Genomic DNA, 25224 nt, shown 5'->3' with positions numbered 1-25224 from the left:
TCTTGTCTGTCTGTGTGATTCAGTGGCTGCGAGCGCTCCCCTCCAGCAGGCAGAGCTTCAACATTGTTTTCGGAGAGTGTCCTTACTGCAACAAGGTACGTGTGTGACTGACGGCTGCCTTCAGAAAGCTTTCACCGCACACTCCATAGACATTCAGCATACTTTAATTAGCACGGCTCTACACATAGCCAAACATTCTCCCTGCTGAGTGTGACCGCAACAATACGCAGCATTCAGTCACTTTTACCCATGTTGCTCCTGGTGTGAAAAGGAGGGACTAAAGTATGTGATACAGGATCTGTGAATACAGCATGCCATTCATTCAAAGACTTGGGCATATGAATTTGAGTGCATTTGGGAGTCCTTCATCAGTCAGAAATGAGAGGCCCACTTCATTTTTTCCCCACAAAAGCTATCCTTCGTAGCACATTTAATACTATAATGAACATTTTATAAGCAGAATAAAGTGAAGATTCTCCTTCTATTTCAGCCCATCACTGTGAAAATGGCAGCCCAACAGTCCTGAGAAGTGGCGTAGTTTTTTTGTCAGCACCATTTTGACTTTGGGAATCAGCTTGAAAAGACGGTGCTGAAGGTACCTTGTTCAAAATGCTCTCAGACAAATAACAGCACTAGGATGAGGAAGACTCCTACAAAGAGGAGCCAGGAAATCAGTCCATGGGTCTGCGTGGGACCAGCTTCCTGTTCTGGACCGCTGAGAGGAGACAGGAAGTGCCGCCGATGTAGTCCTTGCTGAGGAGAACCGCAGTCGGACCCGTCCGGGTCACCAGCTCTGTCCCTGTAGTCCACGTGTTTTCGGTCCTTGATGGACGTCTGTATGTTTGTTCTCTGTGAGTGGAGTGGTTGTTCTTGTCTCTCCCTGGTTTCCCTGCTGCTCCATGTGGCTCCATGTGGCTTCTGTTAAAGAAGGTCATTGTAGGGTTGGCTGGTTGTGGAACTGGCAGCAGCCTGAACATTTTACTGGAATATATGCAAACATTGGATTGATAAACTTCTCAAGAACTCTCATCACAACAAGAATTCTGCAGTTTAGAAGCATCTTTACACATGGACAAAAAAGGACTCGGGCTGGTTTCATATTTGCCATTTCAAACGGCAAATAAAAAGCAGTCACACTAGCAGCCTGATGGACTCACACCTGTTTAGAATGAGCTCTGGGGCCTATTGGAGGGCCTCTCAGATAGCATGCAAGGATGGGTTTGGGTCTGGCCTCCACATCGTCTTCCTCCTCTTCCTCCTCCTCACTTTCACCGTCATCTTCTCTATAAGACACCACCGGTCTATGCCTCATGGATCTGCTGACAGCAGGTGGAACTCCATCTTCCTTTTATAAGCATACAGAAGAAAAATTGTCATTTTTGATTCATACATTTTTTTAAGTTTTCCATTTTCCAAATATTGTGTCTCCTGCAATTTGAAAATGTGATTAAATGTGCCGGCCATGGGACGATATGGTAATGTCCCGTCACGATGGTCCTGGCCAAAATCATTGTGACATGAAAATATGCTTCAAACTATTAAAATGGTACTAAATATAAATTGATTCCAGTCTATTTTAGTAAGATACAATTCAATTCAACAAACCATGAGTATAAATACATACTACAAACGTTTTGAAAGCAGAGAAACCTCCAACTGAACCGTGAAGGGAAGTAGAAGATGCTGTATTTCTAGTGGTGAATAACTCCACAACAACTGGAACAAGTCGATCAATATTCAAGTGCATTATATGACATAAACAACGGACCTGTTTGGGGAGCGCTGGTCCTCTGGTGTAGCGAGCTGCCACTGGTTTGGACTTGGCCCCCTCCTCATCGTCCACCTCGGAGGCCCGGGCTTGGGAGGCCCTGCTGGCTCGTCCTGCTGTCTGCTGAGACAACGGTGGGTTGATTTCATCTGCATGTGTTCACGTCCGTCCTGCTGTCCCGACCACATCCACCCGACCACATCCACCCTCCTAACATCACTGGAAACGCTACCTCGTTTTAAAGAGCTCTGTGGAAAGGGATGCTGCCTTTGTGTAGCAACTTTATGATTTTTTTTTTTTTTTTTACTAATTTCTCTTAAATAAAACTTTGCCTCACCACCACCATCCCTAAAATACTAATATATGTATACTGAGTGAACATGCACTCTGCATGGCCTTTATCTCTGCTGACATTTACCCTCAGCAGTAAATGGCCACTTCTGTTTAACAAGGGATCAAACTGGCCGGCACTTTAGCATGGAAATGCAAAGACACAAGGAGAGGAGAGGAAATCAGGAGCATAATTGGAGACACCTGTACGGTAAAAGTGTGTGTCATCAACTTCCTCAAATTGGGCCATTGAGAGGGCGTTCGTGGGGCCCCAGGGGTCAACAAGTGATTCTGGTAAATTTGAGGGAATCACAGTCCCCCCCGTTGACACACTCAGTGGGGGGCAGCAGCAGCAGGTTAACCCCTCCTCCCCCACCCCCGCTGCTGTCACGTTTCTCCACTAAAAGACTCGACAGAGGAAATCTTTGTGACCAACACTGAGGTTGTTGAATGTTCACTGAATCAAAAATATTCAGCGTAATGTCTTCACACAGACAAAACCACACCTTCATGGTCTACTGTATGTTTACTTGTGTCAAAATGAATATAGCATAGAGAAATATGACACGATAAGTGGCGCAAACACACTGAGTGGGACTATTTGGCCCAAACATCGGCTCAGAGAAGTGAAGGTCTGTCCAACTGCCAAATCAGTGGTCACCGCAACCTGCACTCACACTGTCGGTTGATTAGCATATCTACACTATATTGCCAAAAGTATTCACTCACCCATCCAAATAATTGAAATCAGGTGTTCAATCACTTCCATGGCCACATGTGTATAAAATCAAACACCTCGGCATGCAGACTGTTTCTACAAACATGTGTGAAAGAATGGGTTGCTCTCAGAGCTCAGTGAATTCCAGCGTGGTACTGTGATAGGATGCCACCTGTGCAACAAGTCCAGTCGTGAAATGTCCTCACTCCTAAATATTCCAGAGACAACTGTCAGTGGGATTAGAACAAAGTGGAAGTGATTGGGAACGACAGCAACTCAACAAGAAGTGTTAGACCACGTAAAATGACGGAGCGGGGTCAGCGGATGCTGAGGCACATAGTGCACAGAGGTCACCAACTTTCTGCAGAGTCATCACTACAGACCTCCAAACTTCATGTGGCCTTCAGATTAGCTCAAGAACAGCGTAGAGAGCTTCATGGAATGGGTTTCCATGGCGATCAGCTGCATCCGAGCCATACATCAGCAAGTGCAATGCAAAGCGTCGGATGCAGTGGTGTAAAGCACGCCGCCACTGGACTCTAGAGCAGTGGAGACGTTCTCTGGAGTGACGAATCACGCTTCTTCATCTGGCAATCTGATGGACGAGTCTGGGTTTGGCGGTTGCCAGGACAACGGTACTTGTCTGACTGCATTGTGCCACGTGTAAAGTTTGGTGGAGGGGGATTATGGTGTGGGTTGTTCTTCAGGAGCTGGGCTTGGCCCCTTAGTTCCAGTGAAAGGAACTCTGAATGCTTCAGCAAACCAAGAGATGTTGGACAATTCCATGATCCCAACTTTGTGGAACAGTTTGGGGACGACCCCTTCCTGTTCCAACATCACTGTAACCCACAAAGCAAGGTCCATAAAGACATGGAGGAGAGAGTTTGGTGTGGATGAACTTGACTGGCCTGCACAGAGTCCTGACCTCAACCCGATAGAACACCTTTGGGAGGAATTAGAGCGGAGACTGAGAGCTAGGCCTTCCTTCCAACATCAGTGTGTGACCTCACAAATACACTTCTGGAAGAATGGTCAAAAAGTCCCATAAACACACTCCTAAACCTTGTGGAAAGCCTTCCAGAAGAGTTGAGGCTCTAATAGCTGCAAAGAGTGGACCGACGTCATATTAAACCCTATGGATTAAGAATTGTTCATATGCGAGTCAAGGCAGGTGAGCAAATACTTTTTCGCAATATAGTGTATTTCTCTTCATGAGGGTTAGGACAGATGGGTTTGGTTTTTGGTTCTTTTGTTGGTGGTTTAGGTTCCTGTGTTGGGCAGTCAGGTGTTTCAGGTCCGACGGCCCATGGCACGGCTGACCTGAGCTCTTATTTGTTTCTTTAAGCCAGACCATCGGATCTGTTGGTTATTTTTGGGGTTCATGGTACTGTGTGTGTTTACTGGAATGCACACTTTTCACTTCAAACCAGTTTCTTTCTTTATGTTCTGTGCCTCCTGTGCTCTTTGACCTGGTGGCTGTTAGGAAGGTTTCTAACTGAAGAAATTACCCGGAAGTAAACAATTGGCATTCTCTAAATCCAAAGGAAAGGAGCTCCACTGCTTCCTTTCACATCTCCTTTAGTATCGGATACAACGGATCTTCCTTTATGAAAAGAGCGAAGCTTTCTGAAGAACATTCTCTCCACCACACAGGAAGTCATGTCTTCTACATGTCCAGTCTTTTGTTTGGAATGAATCATTTAGCCTGAGTAGGGACCAATGAAAACATCCATAGCTGCTTTGTTGGTGGAAAATCACGCGTTTGTTGCACTAGCTTATCAATAAATATGAAGTTAAATGGCTTTGTAATAAATTGTGCTATATATTGTTTCATTGCGCTCATAAATAAGTAGCCTACTGAGTGTATGTTTAAAGATTAACTGCACACTGAGGGTATTTTAAGCTATAAACTAAATTTGATGACTGGACTGTGAATAACCATCAACGCTGTTAATATTGACATTTCTTACCAATCCTTTTAAATGACAATACAGGCAAACACACAGCAGCTTTTGGTCTCACTCCATACCAGATCCTTTACACTGCAGTTGTGTTGTTTTGTCTACTGACGAAGAGAGTGAAGAAGAAGAGACATGGATATCGTTCACACATGGAGACCACATAATACACACTCACCTTCTCCCTGGCAGGGGGCTCCCGTACCTCGGGGATGGAATCCTCCGCTGGGCCTTTTGGCTTGGACAAGTCAAGTCTTCCTGTTACATCGTTGGTCAACAGATGTTTAAGATGCTGGTAGTTTGGTTTGTCTTTATAGTCCAGAGTTTTCACGTATCTGAGGAATGTGGCCACCTCATCTGAAACACAAACGGAGTCAAAAAAGAACATTTAAGGCTGTTTTTTTAACTTAGGACCAAGCCAGATCAATCGGTACAACTCTGGGACAGTAGAGAAACATATATTTACAAATGAATGATTCTGTTTATGTGTCATGTTGTTCCCAACTTGCCTCCCTGTCGGAGAGGTAGAGGTGTGGCTGTAAACGCCACCATCTACTGAACCAAAGCTGCTGGAGGATTATCATATCCATTACTTTGGTGGATGCCATTTGTGTCGCTTCATCAGGATGTAGAGTGTTATGTCAGCTGCGAATCGTGATTAGCACGCTAGCCATATCCGCAATGTAGTTACGAGTATGTGGTAACATTGTATGAAGCTCAAAGTAACTTGAGGTGAGAACTAAAGAATGATGGCTGGATGGAGGATGAGTAACGTTACTAAGATAACTCGCTGAGAGGCTTCGCTGTGGACTGCCAACAGACTTATTATGAGGGAAAATATCAACAGAGAGATCATTTTTGATACCATTTGAATTGTACCAAGAATCACAAAATGTTTTTACGTCAAGAAAGTCTCTTCTAACTGCTGAAGTACCAGACTGTGTAAACCCGTACTAGTAAATACAGTACTCACACTAACAATAAGTCTCTCTCTGTGTCTCTGTTAGTATCTCTACTAAAGAACAACCCAGTATCTCTACTAAAGAACAACCCAGTATCTCTACTAAAGAACAACCCATTATCTCCACTAAAGAACAACCCAGTATCTCTACTAAAGAACAACCCAGTATCTCCACTAAAGAACAACCCAGTATCTATCTCTACTAAAGAACAACCCAGTATCTATCTCTACTAAAGAACAACCCAGTATCTCTACTAAAGAACAACCCAGTATCTCCACTAAAGAACAACCCAGTATCTCTACTAAAGAACAACCCAGTATCTCTATTAAAGAACAACCCAGTATCTCTAATAAAGAACAACCCAGTATCTCTACTAAAGAACAACCCAGTATCTCTACTAAAGAACAACCCAGTATCTCTATTAAAGAACAACCCAGTATCTCTACTAAAGAACAACCCAGTATCTCTACTAAAGAACAACCCAGTATCTCTACTAAAGAACAACCCAGTATCTCTACTAAAGAACAACCCAGTATCTCTATTAAAGAACAACCCAGTATCTCTACTAAAGAACAATCCAGTATCTCTATTAAAGAACAACCCAGTATCTCTATTAAAGAACAACCCAGTATCTCTACTAAAGAACAACCCAGTATCTCTACTAAAGAACAACCCAGTATCTCTACTAAAGAACAACCCAGTATCTCTACTAAAGAACAACCCAGTATCTCTACTAAAGAACAACCCAGTATCTCTACTAAAGAACAACCCAGTATATCTACTAAAGAACAACCCAGTATCTATCTCTACTAAAGAACAACCTAGTATCTCTACTAAAGAACAACCCAGTATCTCTACTAAAGAACAACCCAGTATCTCTACTAAAGAACAACCCAGTATCTCTACTAAAGAACAACCCAGTATGTCTACTAAAGAACAACCCAGTATGTCTACTAAAGAACAACCCAGTATCTCTACTAAAGAACAACCCAGTATCTATCTCTACTAAAGAACAACCCAGTACCTCTACTAAAGAACAACCCAGTATCTATCTCTACTAAAGAACAACCCAGTACCTCTACTAAAGAACTTTGTCTCTACTTAAGTCTTTGTTACTTATAGTTTGCTTTGGTCTCTGTATGAAATGTAAGATAAGTATCTTATAGTACTATAAGAGCTCTGGGAGACCACAGACCACGACGATATTATGTCATCAGTCTGTTTAATGAGTGTGATTTGCTTCAAAGGGGCGTCTTTGACGACAGTATTCTATACAAATAGTCCATTATCTTTTTTAACATTCCCATTTGGAAACAACAAGACATTTTTTATATTAAACGTGTTTCCATTGTCTTTCTGCCATCGTTATGGGCACGCAACTGCAGTGGGGTAACCTGACATCCACTCCAAATTCAAATCTCCAAAAACACTAAAACACCACCAAGGGCCACTGCTCATGTGGCTGTGAACACAGTCGTCTGAGGGAATCAGAGCAGCAGAAACAGAGTTTGGAATGTGAAATGCAAAGCTGGAGAAGTCAACACGTCCCCCCTCTCCATCCGGCCCACAACGATGTCAAAAATATAAAGTTTTTTTTTTTACATTAAATAATTGTATTATTTTACACTTGCTTCATATCAATTTAAACTACTCCTTGTAATGATAACCAAATTTGATCTCAAAAAAGAGGAGGAAAAAACACCTGCACTAAGTTTTGAGTACAATGTATATACAAATGCATAGTAAAGGCTGTTTGTATTTTTCCTGTAAATATAAAGAAACTATTAATAATACAAAATATAATAAATGTTGAAAAATATATTGAAAAAAAGTTTTTTTTCTCATACTTGCATGTTGACATGGCCCTCCTATGAGATGACAATACCATCAGTGGCCCTAAGCCAATTTGAGTTTGAGACCCACGAGCGGACGAGTCCACCATTTATCAGAGCCTGAAAGCTAAGTCCCCCACAGCAGCTGGTGCTAGCACAGTAACGTCAGTGTTGCTCTGGTGACTGACTGACAGGCTGCAGGTTGTAGAAACCGTTCCAAATAATCATCAAGCTTATCTGCAATTAAGCGCATTGACCAACACGGCTCATATAAGAGGTTTCACATAGTCTTGTTAAATTGTGCATCAGAGTGTTCAATGAAGTGATGTGAGTTAACGAGTTTGTGATAAATAGTTTATAATTAAACTATTTGTTACTTCAAATGAAAATCAATGGGTTCAGTTAACAGAAGAATTGTGGAAGGTTGCCGGACGCTGAGGAAGCTGGAGAGCTCCGGGACACAGGGTGAACCTGAAGGTCTCACAATCCAGATAATACACTGCTAATGTATCCCCCCCCAGAGATTAGGCTATAGGCTATGGATATGTATTGTGTGTGAGTGTGTCTAAGTGTCATACACAGCCACGATGCATGACACACTGGCCAGACGACATACCATATATGACACATACTGCACACACATACACACAGACACACACACACACTTAGTTGATGCATACCCTGGCTCTTATCTGTGGCGGCCAGCCGGGCCTTTGTCAGCAGAGGAGCACCCAGTCCCAAACATACATCTCACACACCGAGCTCTCACACAGGTGTGACCTCTCCTCGTAGAGAGGTGAGATAAAACATGACAAAGTTTGAAAGGCATGTCAACGGGACAGCTGAAGTTATTCAGGAGCTTGAGGGAGAATGTTTTCCCTCTGTGTGCGTTGTTATCCCGGCTTCCTGACTCCGCGGTTGTGTGCGGATTGTCGCTGATCTGCCCTGCCCCCCCTCTGATTTCCCCACGGTTAACTCTCTCAGCACTTTTGTCATTATTTGCACTATTTGTGCGGTTAGGTATGTTAGCTGCTAGCCCCTGGCTCAGTTGTCTCCATGTTGGGAGACATATGGAGGCATGAGAGATGCTCTGAATTTCATAATGAGAATGTTGAAATACATTTCAAGAAAATTGTCGCCAGTTGATATAAAAAATTATACTCAAAGAACATTTTTTTGGGGCTGTTTTTGCCTTTTATTGAGAGAGAGTGAGAGTGAAAGGGGGAGAGAGACAGGGATGACCTTGCAGAAAGGGCTGGTCAGATTCGAACCTGGGGCCACTGCAGTGAGGACTTGTCCTCGACACGTGGGGTGCCAATTCCCCCTTTGCTACCTGTGTGGCATGCACACCTGAATCCTCACCAAATTAAGGGAACATACAAAGCCTGGAGGAAAGCGGGTCAAATAATGTTTAGTAAAGACGAAGAAAAAAAAAGTAGACCCGAGACATGGTTTTAAATTGTCATTGCTTTACTTTTTAAAAGATCCTGTTGGTCATTTCCCTTTCCACTTTTTCCACCCGGGGATATGTTATTTTGTTAATCCCCTGCATTAATCTCAGGACGTAACAAAGATGGTTACCAAACATCCAAAATTCATTTTTCATGCTTTTTATGAACAGTAAACAGTTCTAAATATGTTGTGTATTTATATAGGAATAATGTACAGCAAGAGCTATTACCCATAAGCCCTGTACATGTCAGCACTCTACCTGAATTAGTCGTGGCGCTCCCTCAAAAAAGAGCAGGAGATTACACAATGAGAATCTTCTCCTCTCCTTCACAGGCCCGCCAACTTTACAAATTCTCTGTTTAGCGTAAGAAGTGGACATGTTGTCCTGTGGCCCGGCTTACCTGTGCTGGCTCCACTCACTGACAGCTGCCGGACTGAGTCTGGCAGATTCTTCATGAGTCTGAGAGAGGAGTGAGAGGAGAGAAAAAAGTGAGGAGGAAAATCATGTAGAATTAATTCAACACCTTTCTAAGATGTATTCAAGTTTATAAGCTCCGAGTATTTCGGTACACTAGATCGTATCAATTGTAGGAACCACTCTCCACAGGCCTTCTTTATGACTCTCACCCAATTCTGACCTGGGTTCATGACCTCTGGACTTAATAAAGTGGGGCTCCCTTGTGATGCCCCCTTGAACTAGGATGGAGGAGAAGGATGGCCTACCTACCTCTAAAATACTTTAAGAGTTTCTCAAAACACTGTTTGGGATTTAATTACTATATTTCCACATAGGATGTTTAGTATAGAGAAATATTTAGACACATTACTTGAAGCCTGACTAGATGGATTTTTGGGATATATGATGGAAGTTGCTCCCACAGCCACCATGATAAAGGTGTAGCAATATGTATCCACGGCTCTGCGTACATTTAAATAGCTATGAACTCATTTTTGGCTGCTGTCTGTGTTTCCGTCTTTGGACTTTTAGCCTAAAAATGACTTGTTCAGCATTTGGTTGTACTAAAAGAAACTCGAAGGAGTCAGAAGTCCAAATTAGCATCCCTGCTTCTTTTCTACAGTGTACGGTTAGGACACATCCCACAGAATACATGGCAACATGTTTGGTTACAGGCCGTGAAGTCTCGGCTGCAGAAACATTACAAGGGACTACCTACCTGTCCTTGGCCTCCTGGACCTGAGTTGGGTTCTTGAGAACTTTGTCCCAAGGCAGAGACCCACATAACCAGTGAAGAAGACAAAAACCCAAAATCTGGAGGTCACCACGTCTAGATGGAGCTACAAAGAGACAAAAAGAGAAAGTGGTCAGAGAAACATAGTAGTCTAGTCTGCTACCATTAATATTATTTTATCCATAAACCTTCCACGGCTCATCCCAAAACGTTTTTAAATTTGTTTCTCAAAGCTACAAGAAAAAGAAAAAAGCAGCGGTTTAACAGTCAGTTGTAGTTGACCTCGTATCATTAAGAGCCACTATGTAGGGTTTTCAAACAACAGATCTGTCTCCGGAGTCAAGGTTGGACAAAAGCACCATTTGCAGCACTGGTAGGGGCAAATCCAGAGCTGTGCAGTACAGAAGTCACCTCTTGCACCATCTATTGTTGACGGGATATTTTGGTTTGGCCTAATAAGATGGAGCCTGATGAAGCTAAAAGAAGATTTGATTGGGTCAGACTGCATACAGTAGAATAGCATGATGATGTTGATCATGACTCCCCCATTGCTAAGACAAAAAGCACAATGGGTACTCCAACAGTCACCTATTTTATGAAACCAGACGTGGAAGTAGTCATTGTGACGTCACCCACTGGATTTTGTACTATGTTTACAGTTTGGCGTTTCGGCCATCGCCATCTTGGATTCTGCCCGTCGCCGTCTCTGATTTTTTTCCAGCCAATGAACAAAAGTGAGCATATTTGGACTCTGGAGGTGTGATGGTGGATCTGATGAACACTTGGAGCAGAGCAGACCACAGAGCAGCACCCTTACTGGATCTGGATCCATCTGGTGTGAAGCTGCTAACAAAGTTAGCTTCATAATTCAAGGTCAACTTTACAGCTAAGTGTTAAAGTCATCTTAGTAGCTAACTGCATTGGTAGCGTGGTAGAGACCTGTCAATCACAAGGTAGCCCCGCCCCTAAATCGTTACCTACTTTCTGGTCTGTTTGCCTCTAAATGGACCATAATGTACTAAATGAACATCATGCTGGATTGAAGAAGACTTTAAACTAGAGATTGAGACCATAAACTCATATTTACAATGTTACTGAGATAATAAAACAAGAGAGAAGTCACCCCCTGGTGGCCAGCAGAGAGAATGACAGTTTAAGGCACATCAGTGTTGGCTTCACTGTTCAGAACGAGGTTGTCGCCTGATCAGCATTGGTTTGAAATTGAGTAACCAGACTTCTGTAGCTCCTCATCATTGCCTGAGGCGACCAGCTTGAGGCTATTAGCCACTACTAGCACAAACATGCTCTGACCGAACTGTCAGTAGTCCAGATGTGAAAGGATCATGTCACATGTCAACTCGTGTCACATGAGTTCAATCGAATGCAATATTACTATGCTACTACTACTATACTATGCTTTACACCTAGCATTTCATTATCAAAAGCACTGGAATCAGCTGTGTATCCCCACTGTAATTGCCTCCTGAGGGTAGAAAGGCTTTCCACAAATCATACATAAAAACAATTCAGCACTTCAGGGACTTGATCAGCAGGGCAGGTATAACAGAATAGAATATTAGGGAATGAATGAAGACATGAAACGTTGGCTGGATGACACCAGTGTGATTCCCCGTGTACTCAGACTTCTTTAAGACTAAGAGTGTATTTGTCTTGTGAGCGTGTGATTGCGGGGGTCTACATTAATGTGTGAGGTCTATCAATACTTGTTCACCAAGTCCATTCCAAAGAGGTCGAGCCCGGGGAGTTTTAGCAGCTCAATACTGTAACGGCCGCCACACGTCTCCGGAGAAATTACCTATCGACTGGCTCCATCAGAGGGGAGAAATCTCTTCCCTGAGCCACGGCCACCATTGATCCTCCACAGCCAACAGGCTGGTCTGAAGACGAAGCGTGGTCACCGCCACACAGAACAAGATTACATGGAATGGGTGGCCAGTAATCTGATTACACACTAACAAATTTGTATTTTTATTAGATCGCTCATCATAGCTGGGCTCTTCAACATGAGGACGGAATATCAGGATGGAGGGATGTGTTGAAGGGGATAAATGTTGATGTGTGCCTGAATAAAACAACTGTGGTTAGCAGGGGAACACCGAGCTGTTTGGACCCAGCGGGGGATCAGCGATCAATGAGGAAGATCAGACGGGAGAGGTGCTTAGAGACTGTGACACATAGGGTATAGGAAGGGCCTTTGAGAGGAGTCATGTTCGCTCACGACACTCCCTGATTGGTCAGGGTCCAACGTGTTCTCTGCCATGTCATTTGGTAATATAGACAACAGGGGTCTACTAGTTCAGCATATGGCTCAACCAACCCGGACAAACGTGGACACGCTGAGCAGTTGACATATGAGGGGTGGAGTTTGCAGCATATGACCAATCACAAACATGTCTAGTGTTACAATTTTTTTTTCAAACTATGTTAGACGAATGTGAAGAAGTTAAAGACACAATCCTGGATGAAAGCAGCATAATTAAAGCTGCCAAATGTACGAGAAGTCAAATGTATAAATATGTTGCGAGTAAAACTACGTGACTCAACTGTTCAGAAATATCAACCAGTAAAACTCGAGTTGACTTTCACACAGGTCTGCACGAACAGCATCAAGTGTCAGCTGTACATTAGGTGCCAACATGACACCAGCGTTTTCTGCTCCACTCCATCTAAACATGGAATGAAGAGTTAGGGCCGCTTGCCCTTGTGGGTGTAAAGTATGCATTAAGTCAGCGTTACAGCACAGCCTCCTATTGCTGTAAATAATTGTACAGCACTTCATTGCTGCTGAGAGCCTGTTAAAGGAGAATAAAGATGAAAAATACATGCGATACTGACACAGGGAAAAAAGTGTTGCAACTCCCAGAGTGCCATAATAGATTAACAATTAAAAAGATCAACGACTGCATTAAGCGGCGCTGCCCTCTGTGCGTGCTCTGGGCGCGTTATCGCCGTTCATGATGGCGTTTGGTGCGTCTGCTCTTCTGTGTTTAATGCGTTTAGCCTTCATATGAGGAATGACACAGGACGGTGAAGAGATAACGGCTCTCAAAGGATCCAGGACATGCTCGGGAAGAACACATTCATGCACAATACATAAAGACATGAATGCACATAGACGCACGCCGCGCTCGCACGTTCCCCACGCTCCAGTCGGGAGGTGAAGCGGCAATGGTGTTGTTATTAATTATCTCCTATTGTTATTCAGATTCCCTAACGCAGGCTGCAGTGTCACACTCTTAACCCTTCTGCTTCACGTCGCTGTCGTTGGGAGACGCTCCTCCGCCTGCCGGACGCCCACCGCGTCTCGGTAATTACACCGTTTAGCTCCAGGTTCAGAGGCCTGCCACTGCCAGCTGCAATCGCCAAACCTCACCATGGCAACTCTGTCAACACCTTAAGAGGGGATCGGTGACGTCGGGTCAGAAACGGACAGATGAGGGGGTCTGGTCCTCGGTCATAATCACCATGCGCTGTGGAAAATACTCCCAACATTTGAAGAGGACAATATGCAGAAAGATGCATGTTTGAGTGTTTTCTACTGGACTGCAGACACGTCAACGACTAACTGACTCCTATGACGAATGTATATTATTAACAATTTTATATGTTGTCATCTGCTTATAGAATTATAGTTACAAGCACTAAATACTAAATATTAATGCTATATAACAATTATAACAAATGGAGCATTTCATAATGACTTATAATGACTTGCTATAGATATGTTTATAGTGTGTGATTTGTACAAAAGTTAGGTCGATGGTGCAGGAGAAGAGGGAGATGAGCTGAGATGGAAGATAAGCTAACCCAGTTAGGACCTAAGGCTACTCCATTACCCAGCATCCCCCTGGCTGTCTGATGTCTGGTCTCAGGGAAATATAATGGATGAAATAAGACTTCAGGCTAACTCAACTGTTGGTCTTTACAGAGACCTGGTCCATTGTGGATCTCGGATTAAGCAATTCATTTAGACATTACAATGTGATTCAAAGAACTCTTCATGGTCATCATTTCTTTTAGTGAAGTGAAAAAAATATGATTGTTACCAACAGATGTTCACCTGCACATGTGTATCATCCTATTATTGTAGTCCACCTCTCTCCTCTCCTCTCACAATGAGATTAAAACTGACACGACTTCCATTTGCTGGTTTCTGGCCCTTTTACTCATCGACCCGCGTTGATAGAAACGCCGCCGTGGCGATTAGGCAGCCTGAGCCACGCTAACTCACAGTATCGAACTGGAGCGTTGTGGAGTTGCTCGGCGTGGAGCTCATGGAGGTTATCTGTGGCTCGGGCCTCACTCTTCACCATCAAGCATCAAAGTCCTAAATTAATGGGGGGGGGTGAATACACGACGCAGGTTATGACTTCAGCTAATTAGGGAATTGTTAAACAGAGACGGTAGCGGGGGAATTCAGCAGGGATGGAGAATCGATGGCCAATGAAGAGAGGGAGCGTGTAGGCAATTTGCCAGTTAATGTGTTCCCAATATCAGCCGAGGGAGGTGGAGTGCGGCCGGGTGGAGAGGCGAGACTGTTTTACATGTATTGACAAACAAAGACTTATGTTTGAGCTAATATAGATACTGTTAGAATACTAAAATACTCGTCACACTTACTGAGACCCCCTGAAAGATGAGATCTCAGTCCGCTTCCTTTGGTGCGGTTTGTTTGTGGTGTGAAGCAACCACAGGATTTGATGACAGCAGATTTGTGATTTCAAAAGCTCAACTTCCAATAAATCCATCAGCTGATGGATAAGTGATCTCATAGATCTGTATTTCAGGCCATATGTAAGCATATAGTGCTGGTTATTTCGCCTTACAGATCTGAAGCTGTTAAAACTGCTGTGCCTGTAGACTCTGGGCCTGTCCACATGGCAATGTTTTTTGTGTGTACGCAGAAGTCTTGCATGTTTGGGCCGAACGTCTAACTGGATCCACATGGATCCAAATGGATCCGGAGATTTTGGTTCCTGTAAACGCACTTTTTGGAGACCATGTCCCAGGGTGAAAAACGCCGCCCTTGCGCATACGTGTTTCCAGCAAATACGCATACGATGATGTCATCGCCCCACCCCTCGACCCTTGGACCTTTTTTTAATCGGTCCACACAAACGATTCAGGTTTGAAACCATTGTTGTGTTTAGTTTCTTCTTCTACTGTCTATGTTTGTATACAAGCTTTATTCATGCACATGCTCCATCTATTCTTCTCCATTTTTTGTGTATTTCTGTAGCAGAAATAGGCCTGAATTATGTACTGCAGCGTCACTACAGCGTCCTGAGACGTTTACAATGGATTCATTAGGACACAGTTTTTCTTGACACAACACCGAGGAAAACTGGGGAAAAAGATAGTTTTGGTAAAAAGTCTGAGACGCCACAGGAATACGCCTCACACAGTGGTCCAACAGAAAACACAAATCTGAAGCACATTGGTCCTGATGATGCAAACTGTCCAATCAGCGACTTCCCCGTCAGTCTGTATAACTTCCTGTTTATGGAAGTCAGTGGGAAAAGGAACTGGACCGGAACCAGAATACAACTGTGGATCAGTTCTCCCCTTGGTCTGGACCAAATGAGCCAACTCCAGATGTGTAATCACCATTGTCCTGGTGGTTGTGTGGAGGTTTACAGCTGTGTACCAGGACATATCCACCACCATTCAGCAAGTAAACACTACATGATGAGGTGTGTATCATTTTAAGAAGAGTGATTCAATCCGATACTAGTATCAGAAATGCCTCCAATATAGGGGTGGGAATCGCCAATATTATCCCAATACATAAATTACAATCTGATTGAGATTATTGACTTTGTGACATTTCGCGATATGCTGATTTTTTTTTTTTTTTTTTTTTAATTTATACAATTTCCCATATTGTGATATATTGTGTCAAATTTTGAAGCTTGGTAACATCTGTTTTATCTATTTAGATTAAGTTTTTACTCTGTTTATCTGTTAATCAGATCAGGGCTGGTGGGACCAGAGGAGGGTGACTCTGTGCTTGCATCAACGATGCTCCGGTCTGGCAGACAGACTGACCAACACCCCATCTTTGTTTTGACTGACTTCCTGTCAGTCAGCTGACCTTACCCACTACCACATCAGAAAAACATCAGCAGCATCCACTAAATAAAAGGTTTAACTGCTATTTGCAACATTAATCATTTATATAATAAAAGATCAATACCTTGTGTCCGTGTATCGATGCAATATTGCCACACAAAATATTGTGATACTATGCTGTATGGATTTTCCCCACCCTTACTCTGATACGGCCTTTAAATGCTGGTTCGTGTATGGCTGAGTCTATGCACCAATCCAATATCACATTATCATATCACTTATCAACTAATTTATGCTGCATGGGAAGCTGAAAATCACCTGTTTAAACTGGCTTTTGTCTCACGTTTGTAATTCTCTGTTTTAAATCTGTTTTATTTTATTTTATTTCCAGTGGTATTTATTCTTTGCCTGCTCCTTTTTACTGTTTGGATCTTATTTCAACAATTTCTATCATGTGAAGCACCTTATGACTTTGTCTGTACAAGGTTCTATATCAGATACACATATTATCTCAAACCAGCCATGTGATCACTACACACACATGGTCTGCTTATTTCAGGATGACTCACCAAGTCCTTTGTGGGCATCAAGGCTGGTGTATTCGATGGTTCCATTATGGCCCTTCTTGGGGTTTTCCTTGTATTCTTTGTGGACTCCATCAGGACAGTATCTGTAGGACAGTCCATAGTCTGCTAGATAGACCTACAGGACACACACACACACACACACACACACACACACACACACAAAGCTATTCAACAAATGAAGGGAATGTATCCCGTTCTTGATTGTGTTACATATCTTATATATAACTCATTTATTCGTGTGACTACTTTTCAAGGAACTAAATGAGTTCCTTCTGCCCATTGTTGTCTTCTGTTGTGTTTCCAAGGTAAAGACATTCTGCAGCCTCCAGGTTTCCTCTCTAAAGCACGTTAAAAATGCACCTTGGTTTTGTCTCACAGCAACAATGTTTACTGGACAATGTTAAGTATTTACTGACGCACGTTGGATGGAATGCAGAGGAGGAAGATATATAACAGCGTTTTTCTCCACCGTAAATCATCTGTTGAGTGTGGGATCAGAAAATAACTTTTCTTTTCTCTAATTTGCTGCCTCTCATTTCTACTGCTCAGCCTGCTGGTGAGATCTTGCTCTGTCTCTCTTTATCTTTTTTTTAAATGTCTTGGCAGAGCTGAGAACATGATATTTGTGTCTGTACAATGGTCATCATGTCAGATCAGCTGATCATAGTCATTAAGTCCTGTCCTGACTTGGCTGAGAGACATAACATGACAGGCGTCGACCAATCATCGCTGGTCATCGGCAGATCGCTCTGTTGTAAATGGTAAATGGTAAATGGCCTCATTTATCGCTTTTGTCCAAAGCGCTTTACATTAATGACTGACATTCACCCATTCACGCACACATTCACACACCGACGGCGGAGTCAACCACGCAGGGCGACAGCCAGCTCGTCAGGAGTAATTAGGGTGAGGTGTCTTGCTCAGGGATACCAGGTACTCAGCTAGGAGGAGCAGGGGATCGAACCGGCAATCTCCTGAGCTAAACCTTCCATGTTGTTCCATCTGTTGACGTCTACTATGACATACTAAAAGGTATGAAACCTTCAATTGACACCTTTATTGTTCTAATCTGAGCTGACACTGACCATTAGGCTAGAATCAGCTGATCTCACATAGTCTGAACCAGGCATCACTTTACTTTTAATGTTATCAAACAGAGAGAAAAGTTCTTCCCTCCTCCTAAAAGGTTCCTTAAGCAATACACAATGTGTACACAACTTGAAGTGGCAACCCCAGTCAGCAAAGGTCATCCCTGCAGATCCCAAACAGAAGGTTCGCGTTCCTTCAGAGAGGACTACCACCAGACCAGAGCCTTTTTTAGCCGTGTTCCTAACTTCATTAAGGGTCCCTGCACTCAAAATGTTCCTCAAAATGGCCTGGGGAAAGGTCCTGCAGTTGAAAGGGCCTTCTTATGAACATGCAAGATCATTTACCTGTTCAGGGTCTTTACAACCCAGCATGAGGTTGGCGGCTTTAATGTCTGCATGGACGTACTCGTTCTCATGGATATACTCCAGTACATCCAGCTGGCAGCAGCCGAAGACACAAAACAAGCAGGACAAGGATGATGAGCAGATTGTAATGAAATGGGAGAGAATGCACAATGTTGGGTTTGTTCTGTTCACCTCACAGTCAAGATAGAACACCGATGATAAGATCCTGCTTCTACATGCAACAGTCAATGAACATTAAAGGGGAAAAGGATGATCTCACCAGTCCTCGACCAAGCTGGAGAACGGTGGCCTTCTTCAGTCGACCTCCGTTGCGCTCGCAGACTTTCTGAAGGTCGCAGCCCAGCCGGTCCATGGCCATGAAGCGGTACCTGAGAGGGAGAAACCGTTTTCTTCTCATTCAAACAACACAACTCCTACGTCCTGATGGCTCTTTGGTTTTGAGAGTGGCATAAAAAAAAAACATTCATTGAATTATTAGCAATCATTTTTAGCAATCAATTCCTAGTCTTTTTTTGCCATTATTGGCACTTTTAACTAAATAACAAACAAAACACTTAACCCTAAAGTCAGCCTGGCCTTGTTTTAAAGGTCATTTGGTTTCCCATTCAAACATTTTTCTTTGTGAGGAGCTTTTATTTTGCCCAGAAAATCTGCTTTAGCCAACTTGCAGGCCACATTTACACCTGAACCAAACCCACAATAATACTGTAAAATGCTGATGTTGTTATTACACTCAAAGGAAGTAGACAGGTATTATGGTCACCATGTAATCATGTGAGAAGTTAGATCTTAAGATTAATACCTGAGGTCATTACACTCGGCGAGTCCTGATCCCCAGTACGTCGGGATGCCCAGGAAGTCCAGTTTCCTGCTTCTCTTCCAGTTTTCCACTGGAACAGGATGAGAAGAGGGGCAACTACGTCATTGTCTGTTTCTACTACGACTCCTGTGGAGTCTGCACAGACTTTTAATTGTTTTCAATGAGCAGAAAGTATGTGTCTGCATATGCGTCTGTCTGTGGCTGTATGTGTCAGCATGCGGCTGTTTAAGGCACTTCAGCGTTGGCTTCACTTTTAAGAGGTTGCTGCCTGCTTGGATCACTTAGACTTAAACGTGTGTTGTAGGTTATGTCAACAATTTCAGACGTAACAAGTTATTGAATGTTTAGTGTAGTCTTAAGTGTTATGGCTCATGCATGCGTGGTCCCAGACAAAGCAGTGGCCTGGCTCAGGGCTTGATAGCAGCTGGCCTGACTGGCTCACAACCAGACTGCCAGGTGGTCAGGGGGCTCAGCGGAGACCCGGGCATCATTACGTGAGACGATTCTCTTGCACCTCTAAAAACGAAGGCGTTGAGGAGCTCAGACAAGCGCAGAGAGGAGGGGGGGGCGGGGATCTGCCACAGAGGTGCATGTTTGCTTTGGCTTATTATTAATTACTGTGCTGCGGGCAGCAACGCCTCTGTGTCTGCGGCACTTCATCAGTCACACAGGCTCAGCTCCAGTGAGCTGCCGCTGCTACTCACTGCTGTCTGGCTTGGCTGCCCTCTGGTAGAACTTGAGCTCTGAGAACAGGGGGCCGTTCTCCTGGTACTCCTGTGCAAAAAAGGCAGATATTAGGTGTTAAAGAAGCACAAAATGTCAAAAACATGTCATAAGCATGCATCACAACTGGGGTCACTCTCGAACGAGTCCTTACTTCCTCTATTTGGTTCAAGTGGTACACCACCGCCTTCGCTGTCCAAGAGAAAAGCTTTCCATGATTCATCCTGATTTGGATTCTAACATTTACATTTCTAACAATTATAACAGATGTAAATCACATACAGGCCAGGGTCTCTTAGGTTGCACTCAAGCAAACCTCTTCCAACCGTGCCAGGGGCCAGGAAGTGGTCTGGGCTTGAGCCCAGTAAGGAGCACTCACACTAGTCACACTTTCTGGACTTTGGGGTCAAACATGCTTGTGCACGGTACGGATCGCCTAGTGTGAGTGCGCTCTTACTCACACTTTCTGGACTTTTCCAAGACTCCCTTTATTGGCCTTCCTTCTTTGGGACATTTACAGAGGTGTTCAGAAAACCATCTGAAACCTTTTTGTCCAAGAGGACATCTCTTTATCCTCAGCTTTTGCTGTATTGCTCCCCTCTGTTTCCTCTTCCTACCTTATTATCCATAAGGGCCACTGGGCACAGTAAAGCTGTCACTCTCCAATACAACTGATAGATTCTCTCACAGAGATATTATTGTTACTTATGATTTCCAAGGATTCCCTAAATTATATAGTCATGAAATCTAGTTATTTGATCACTGAATAAGTTAACAGTGTTTGACAAAACCAGTGTGGTGACTCTCGTTTATTATGTTCAATAAAGGGAGATTTTCCTACATCGTGAGACACCTCATATGTACGCCAGACAGACAAATGTAGTGTAAGTTCTCGGGGTCTAAGAGTCCTTTGGGTGCGCTGTGTCAACGTAATTCCTGTTTATTTTGACAGGGTATCCTTCCAAGTGGCTGGGGAACCATTCATTAGATTAATAACTAATAACAATACAGTAAATGTGTATTTATGCTACATTCCTGGATACTTTTGCATGTCTCATTGAAGCACTGAAGGAGCCCACATTGTTTCCACTGTAACAGTGTTTTAGGATGAAAGTCCAACTTTTCATTGGCTTGGGATGAGTCACCTTGCTGAGATGTAGTGGAGGTATTACAGCTGAATTTTACAATATATCATTTGCACAAAAAAAGCTTATGTCAAGGAACGACAATTTGCTAGATTGATTGTGAATATAGTCCCAAGGCCTAAAATAAACCTGCCACTCTGGTCTCATCCTATCCACTCAGCCACCATGCATGAAGGATTCACGATCTAAAGACCATCCCAAACCAGTTTATGGGAGTATACATTCAATCTAGCAACAAGTGACTAGTGATGAGCATCCATGCCAACTTTGGACTGTCAGCTTCCCCTAAACAGAAGCGTGTAAATGTTTGAGGGACCATCAGACTAATTTACATTACATGTTGCTGCATTGTCCAATATGGAGAACTAACCCTGTTACTATAATAAATGACGATATATATATATATATATATATATATATATATATATATATATTCCTCGATAAATCAATCAATAAAATAGTAAAGAAAGAAATGTTAAAATAAAAGCCTCAATTATCAAATTAATGTGCAGGTTAATATGAAAATAAATATGTATGCAAGGAAATAGATGAATAAATATATTGTATTTAATTGATTCATGACTTATTTTGAATTTATACATTTCATATTGAATTATTTCCCTATGCATTACAATACATTTATTTCAGTTATTAATTTCCCAATCATTTTTATTTCTCTTGTTATTAATTTATGTAATATGTAAATAGGGGCGTGACAGCCACACATGGGTCATTCCACGCCAAGTCACTTAAATTTCAGCAGCCTCCCCGGGTCACCTTCTGAGATCTTTGCTGGTGGGTACAAACATATTTCTACATTTAATAATTCTCCCAGCAGACTCTGAGGGGGTGACCTGGGGACCCCTGGGTGTGTTGGCGTGGAATGACCCACTGTGTCGGTGTGTGTCGGTGTGTGTGTGTGTGTGTGTGTGTGTGTGTGAGAGAGAGAGAGACCCTCCAACTGTGCAGGTCAAAGTTCATATTGGTCATCATCTGTTGCACTTTTCTCACATTGCTTCCTTACACTGACTTGAATTAACGTTGAAATTAAAAAGGAGTGACTTTGCTACAGAGTGCAGTAAGAGCATTATTGCTGTATACATACATACATTTTTAGAGCATTATTGTGTTGTTGTTTTTTAACATGGATAGGCTGTACTCACCACCTTTATGACAAACTCCGTGTCTGCTGTCACCGGTCTGTCCACATCACGGGACGCTGTGGGACAACAGGAGACAGGAGCAAATCAGACTAAATGAAGGCTACAAAGTTGAAATTCTTGTAGCAGTCTGATCTCTGAACTGCTTTCACAACCAAGAGAAAACAGATCAATGAGAGTAGTGTCAGGGAGTTATTCCACATGCACTATGCGTGTGTCCTGATTACCCAGATAGATGAGTCCGCAGCCACCCTGACCGATCTTTCTCCCCAGACGCCATCTCTTCTTCTCCCCGTCGGTCAGTATGAAGCCCTCTGGGAGGGCTCGAGGTAACGCTCTCCTACCGGGCGGTGCCATGACAACTGAGAAAGTTTTACAGAGAGAAATGTTACATGTCTGACTAACATCCCAAACAACTGAGACAAAAAGTTTCTTTCACTTTCACTCTAATATGAAACAAAAGCGAAGCGGCGGCGGCAGAAGGACGACGTCAACCGCGTCCACTGACGTACATGAACGTTGATGCTAGCATGAACATGGACGTACTGTACACGCTGACTGCTGCTGCCCAGCGGGCTGTTGTCCAGGCGGCGTAACGGGCTCCGTCTAGGAAGTACGATGAAAGGTAAACAAGGAAGTCGAGAACCGGAAATAGCTGCTTACCTTCAAAGTAAAAGTTGCGCTTGTGTTGGCGCTTCAATCAGAGTTGAATTTCAAATAAGAGCTTTATTATGGAGCATTACTCGACCGGAAAAAGCTGATTGACATGAAATCCACATTGGTCATAATGCAAACAGGCAGCAGAGATGGATATTAAAAATATGTGAAACCTCTGAAAAGTGTAAACATGTTATATATTATAGCTGTTTCTCAACATTGTAATATAGACAGTGTATTACACATGTGCACCATGGAAGACACTAGTAGTGAAAACAATTTAAATAAGGCTAATGTTTACATTTATTCCAGGTTGCTTTCTTTAAACATCCACTGATTTTATTATGTTGCTCCTTACTTACCACTGTGCTCATTGTGTTTGATTATACAGACCAGAAGATAATTCACTGGAAGAATATTAATTTAAATGTATAATGTACCTAAGAGAGTGATTAAACCTGCATCATGTTTTATCATTGTTGACATGACAACAGAGCCAGCAATAAAGACAAAGTTCAAAGTAAACCACCTCTTTTTTCATTTACCAGCCAATCTCACAGATCGTAACACTACAGCTCGATACGCAACATTTACATTGAAGGTGAGCTGTCTCTGTTTCTGACTCGTGACTTTCTGGCCAAGGTCAAACTATAACACGCTGCCGTTTGACACAGCAGTATAGAGTGGTTAACCCTGGTGGGCTCCTCGCCATTCTATCGTACTGGAGAAATGGTGTTGGGGCCGGTAGATGACTGCTTTTGTCAACATTTGGTTTGGTTTTGAAAATATTATGAAAACAAATCAGTAGGCATCTTCATTGACATGACAATTTATGCATGTGGTTGTCTGACTGCACTTTTTCCATCTCAAGCATCACTTATGACCCACCAAAAGTGTGTGTTGGTGTTTGTATCTACAGAGACTCTGCCTGTCCAGAGAGAGCAGGCAGGCCACAGCAGGATGAAGCGGGCCTTGGGCCGCATTATACAACCGTCCTGCAGGTTTGTGTTTATTTGCTTTAGGACAGAACTGCCACACAAACAATATTATTTGTTTGAAAAAAAACAAACTAAATTGCACTTTTATGTTCTTGTTGTTCTTAAGGTATCCTTGCTGAGCAGATACTTTACTCAGACGAGGACCTAACACTTGGCACTATTTTTTAGCTCTTAAATTATCGGCAATGATATGTTGTGTTTTTTTTTTCTTTTGACAAATGTACTTATTGTAAGTTGCTTTGGACAAAAGTGTCTGCTAAATGCCTTAAATGTAAATGTAACTGTAAATCCTTCACTTTGTGTTATTATTATTAGGATCGAAGCCACAATCTCAAGTGTTCTGAGAAGTCCTCTAACTATTGCGCTACTAGGTTATGGCACTTCCACTCCAACTCCAATGCACAAAAACGAAACATCTGCACAGCCTTTGAGCATGATAGATTATTCTGCACGTTACATTTATACTCAAGTAAACAATAAACCTGAGATAGTGTTCCTTCCTGAGAGAGAGCTGGGTTGTATCAGCACCTTGTCTCTGTCAACTATTGCTGAAGGTCGCAGTTCATTTGTTTGTTCCTACATTTGTTGTCCACTATTGAGGAGAAAACTGAAGATTGGTTTGGATGTAATGCTTCTATTCAGACATCTTGCTGGTGTGCGAGCTCCCACACTGTGGAACACTTGACCTGCTGCTTTTTTCTAACAAAGCACTTTATAACCTTGTTAAGAAAAGGTCTATATAAAGTTAATTATTATTATTATTGCTGCAACCTGAGCTCCCCATTGACATCAGGACAGCAGAAACACAACACACCTCCTGTCGCGGACTGAAAACTCATTGTTGCACCTTGGCACATGAAATAATAAAAAAAATTCTGTCTGTTGTTGTGAAATGTTGCACTTAAAGCAGTTTCATATTTGCTGAAGGTGACGTACTTTCCTGATTCTTTTAATTTTTAAGTGGTATTCACATATTGAATGCACTTACAAAACCCCCAAGAAAGGAAGCTACAAAAAATTGATTTTTATAACTTTTTATTTAACAGAAGTGTTACAGCAAGAAATGAAAGGAACCGACTTAGTCTACAAAGAAAAATATTTCAGAGCTCAGTTGAAAAAGACACATTTATATAAAGTACTTTAACATCATCCGTCAGAACATTTTAAACATCTGGAACATAAAACTTCAGTACCAGTACAAACGATCATACATTTGAGAGAACATTTCTCCAGGAAACAACCATCCAGAGGGCTAAGTAAAGCCAGATAGATAAATTCACAAATTGATTTCATTTCACTTCTGGATTGATCAACTGTTGTGACTCGTCTCTTATTACAGTCATTTATCATTCATTTGTGACTTGCCTGTGTAGATAT

General features: G+C 42.6%; 2 protein-coding genes across 6 annotated transcripts in view; one reads left to right on the top strand and one right to left on the bottom strand.

The window, feature by feature from the left end:
* fancl (FA complementation group L) overlaps positions 1–628 on the top strand; it is a 28537-nt gene extending 27909 nt beyond the window's left edge. For both annotated transcript variants that reach the window (XM_084021081.1, XM_084021082.1), the window contains 2 exons: positions 24–95; positions 491–628. In XM_084021081.1, coding sequence (XP_083877207.1) covers positions 24–95; positions 491–526 — 108 coding nt within the window. In that variant the 3' untranslated portion in view covers positions 527–628. The remainder of the gene's footprint in view (positions 1–23; positions 96–490) is intronic.
* vrk2 (VRK serine/threonine kinase 2) lies at positions 149–22811 on the bottom strand. Of its 4 annotated transcripts, none has more exons than XM_084021076.1 (14): positions 22739–22811; positions 22420–22554; positions 22196–22251; positions 19869–19938; positions 19147–19234; positions 18604–18712; positions 18324–18416; positions 16873–17005; positions 10196–10316; positions 9422–9480; positions 4953–5131; positions 1769–1891; positions 1160–1345; positions 149–918 (listed from the first exon to the last, which is right to left on the bottom strand). In XM_084021076.1, the coding sequence occupies exons 2-14, from the start codon at positions 22547–22549 to the stop codon at positions 616–618; spliced, it is 1650 nt and encodes a 549-aa protein (XP_083877202.1). In that variant the 5' UTR covers positions 22550–22554; positions 22739–22811; the 3' UTR covers positions 149–615. The 4 variants fall into 4 exon arrangements, with proteins under 4 accessions (XP_083877202.1, XP_083877203.1, XP_083877204.1 ...); XM_084021077.1 differs by having other exon boundaries at positions 22705–22771; XM_084021078.1 differs by lacking the exon at positions 22739–22811 and having other exon boundaries at positions 1769–1888; positions 22420–22682.
* Between the last annotated feature and the right edge of the window lie 2413 nt (positions 22812–25224).

Source organism: Eutrigla gurnardus (assembly GCF_963514095.1).
Source record: "Eutrigla gurnardus genome assembly, chromosome: 11".
In the NCBI taxonomy this organism is placed as follows: Eukaryota; Metazoa; Chordata; class Actinopteri; order Perciformes; family Triglidae; genus Eutrigla; species Eutrigla gurnardus.
This window is presented reverse-complemented; position numbering and strand designations above follow the sequence as displayed.

Bases quoted from the DNA above. Each gene is read 5' to 3' on its own strand.
- vrk2 (XM_084021076.1), bottom strand. From the start codon at position 22,549: ATGGCACCGCCCGGTAGGAGAGCGTTACCTCGAGCCCTCCCAGAGGGC. The intron at 5,132-9,421 runs GTAAGCCGGGCC...TTTGTGTTTCAG, and splicing joins AGTGAGTGGAGCCAGCACAG to ATGAGGTGGCCACATTCCTC. The intron at 1,346-1,768 runs GTCCGTTGTTTA...TGCTTATAAAAG, and splicing joins GACCAGCGCTCCCCAAACAG to GAAGATGGAGTTCCACCTGC.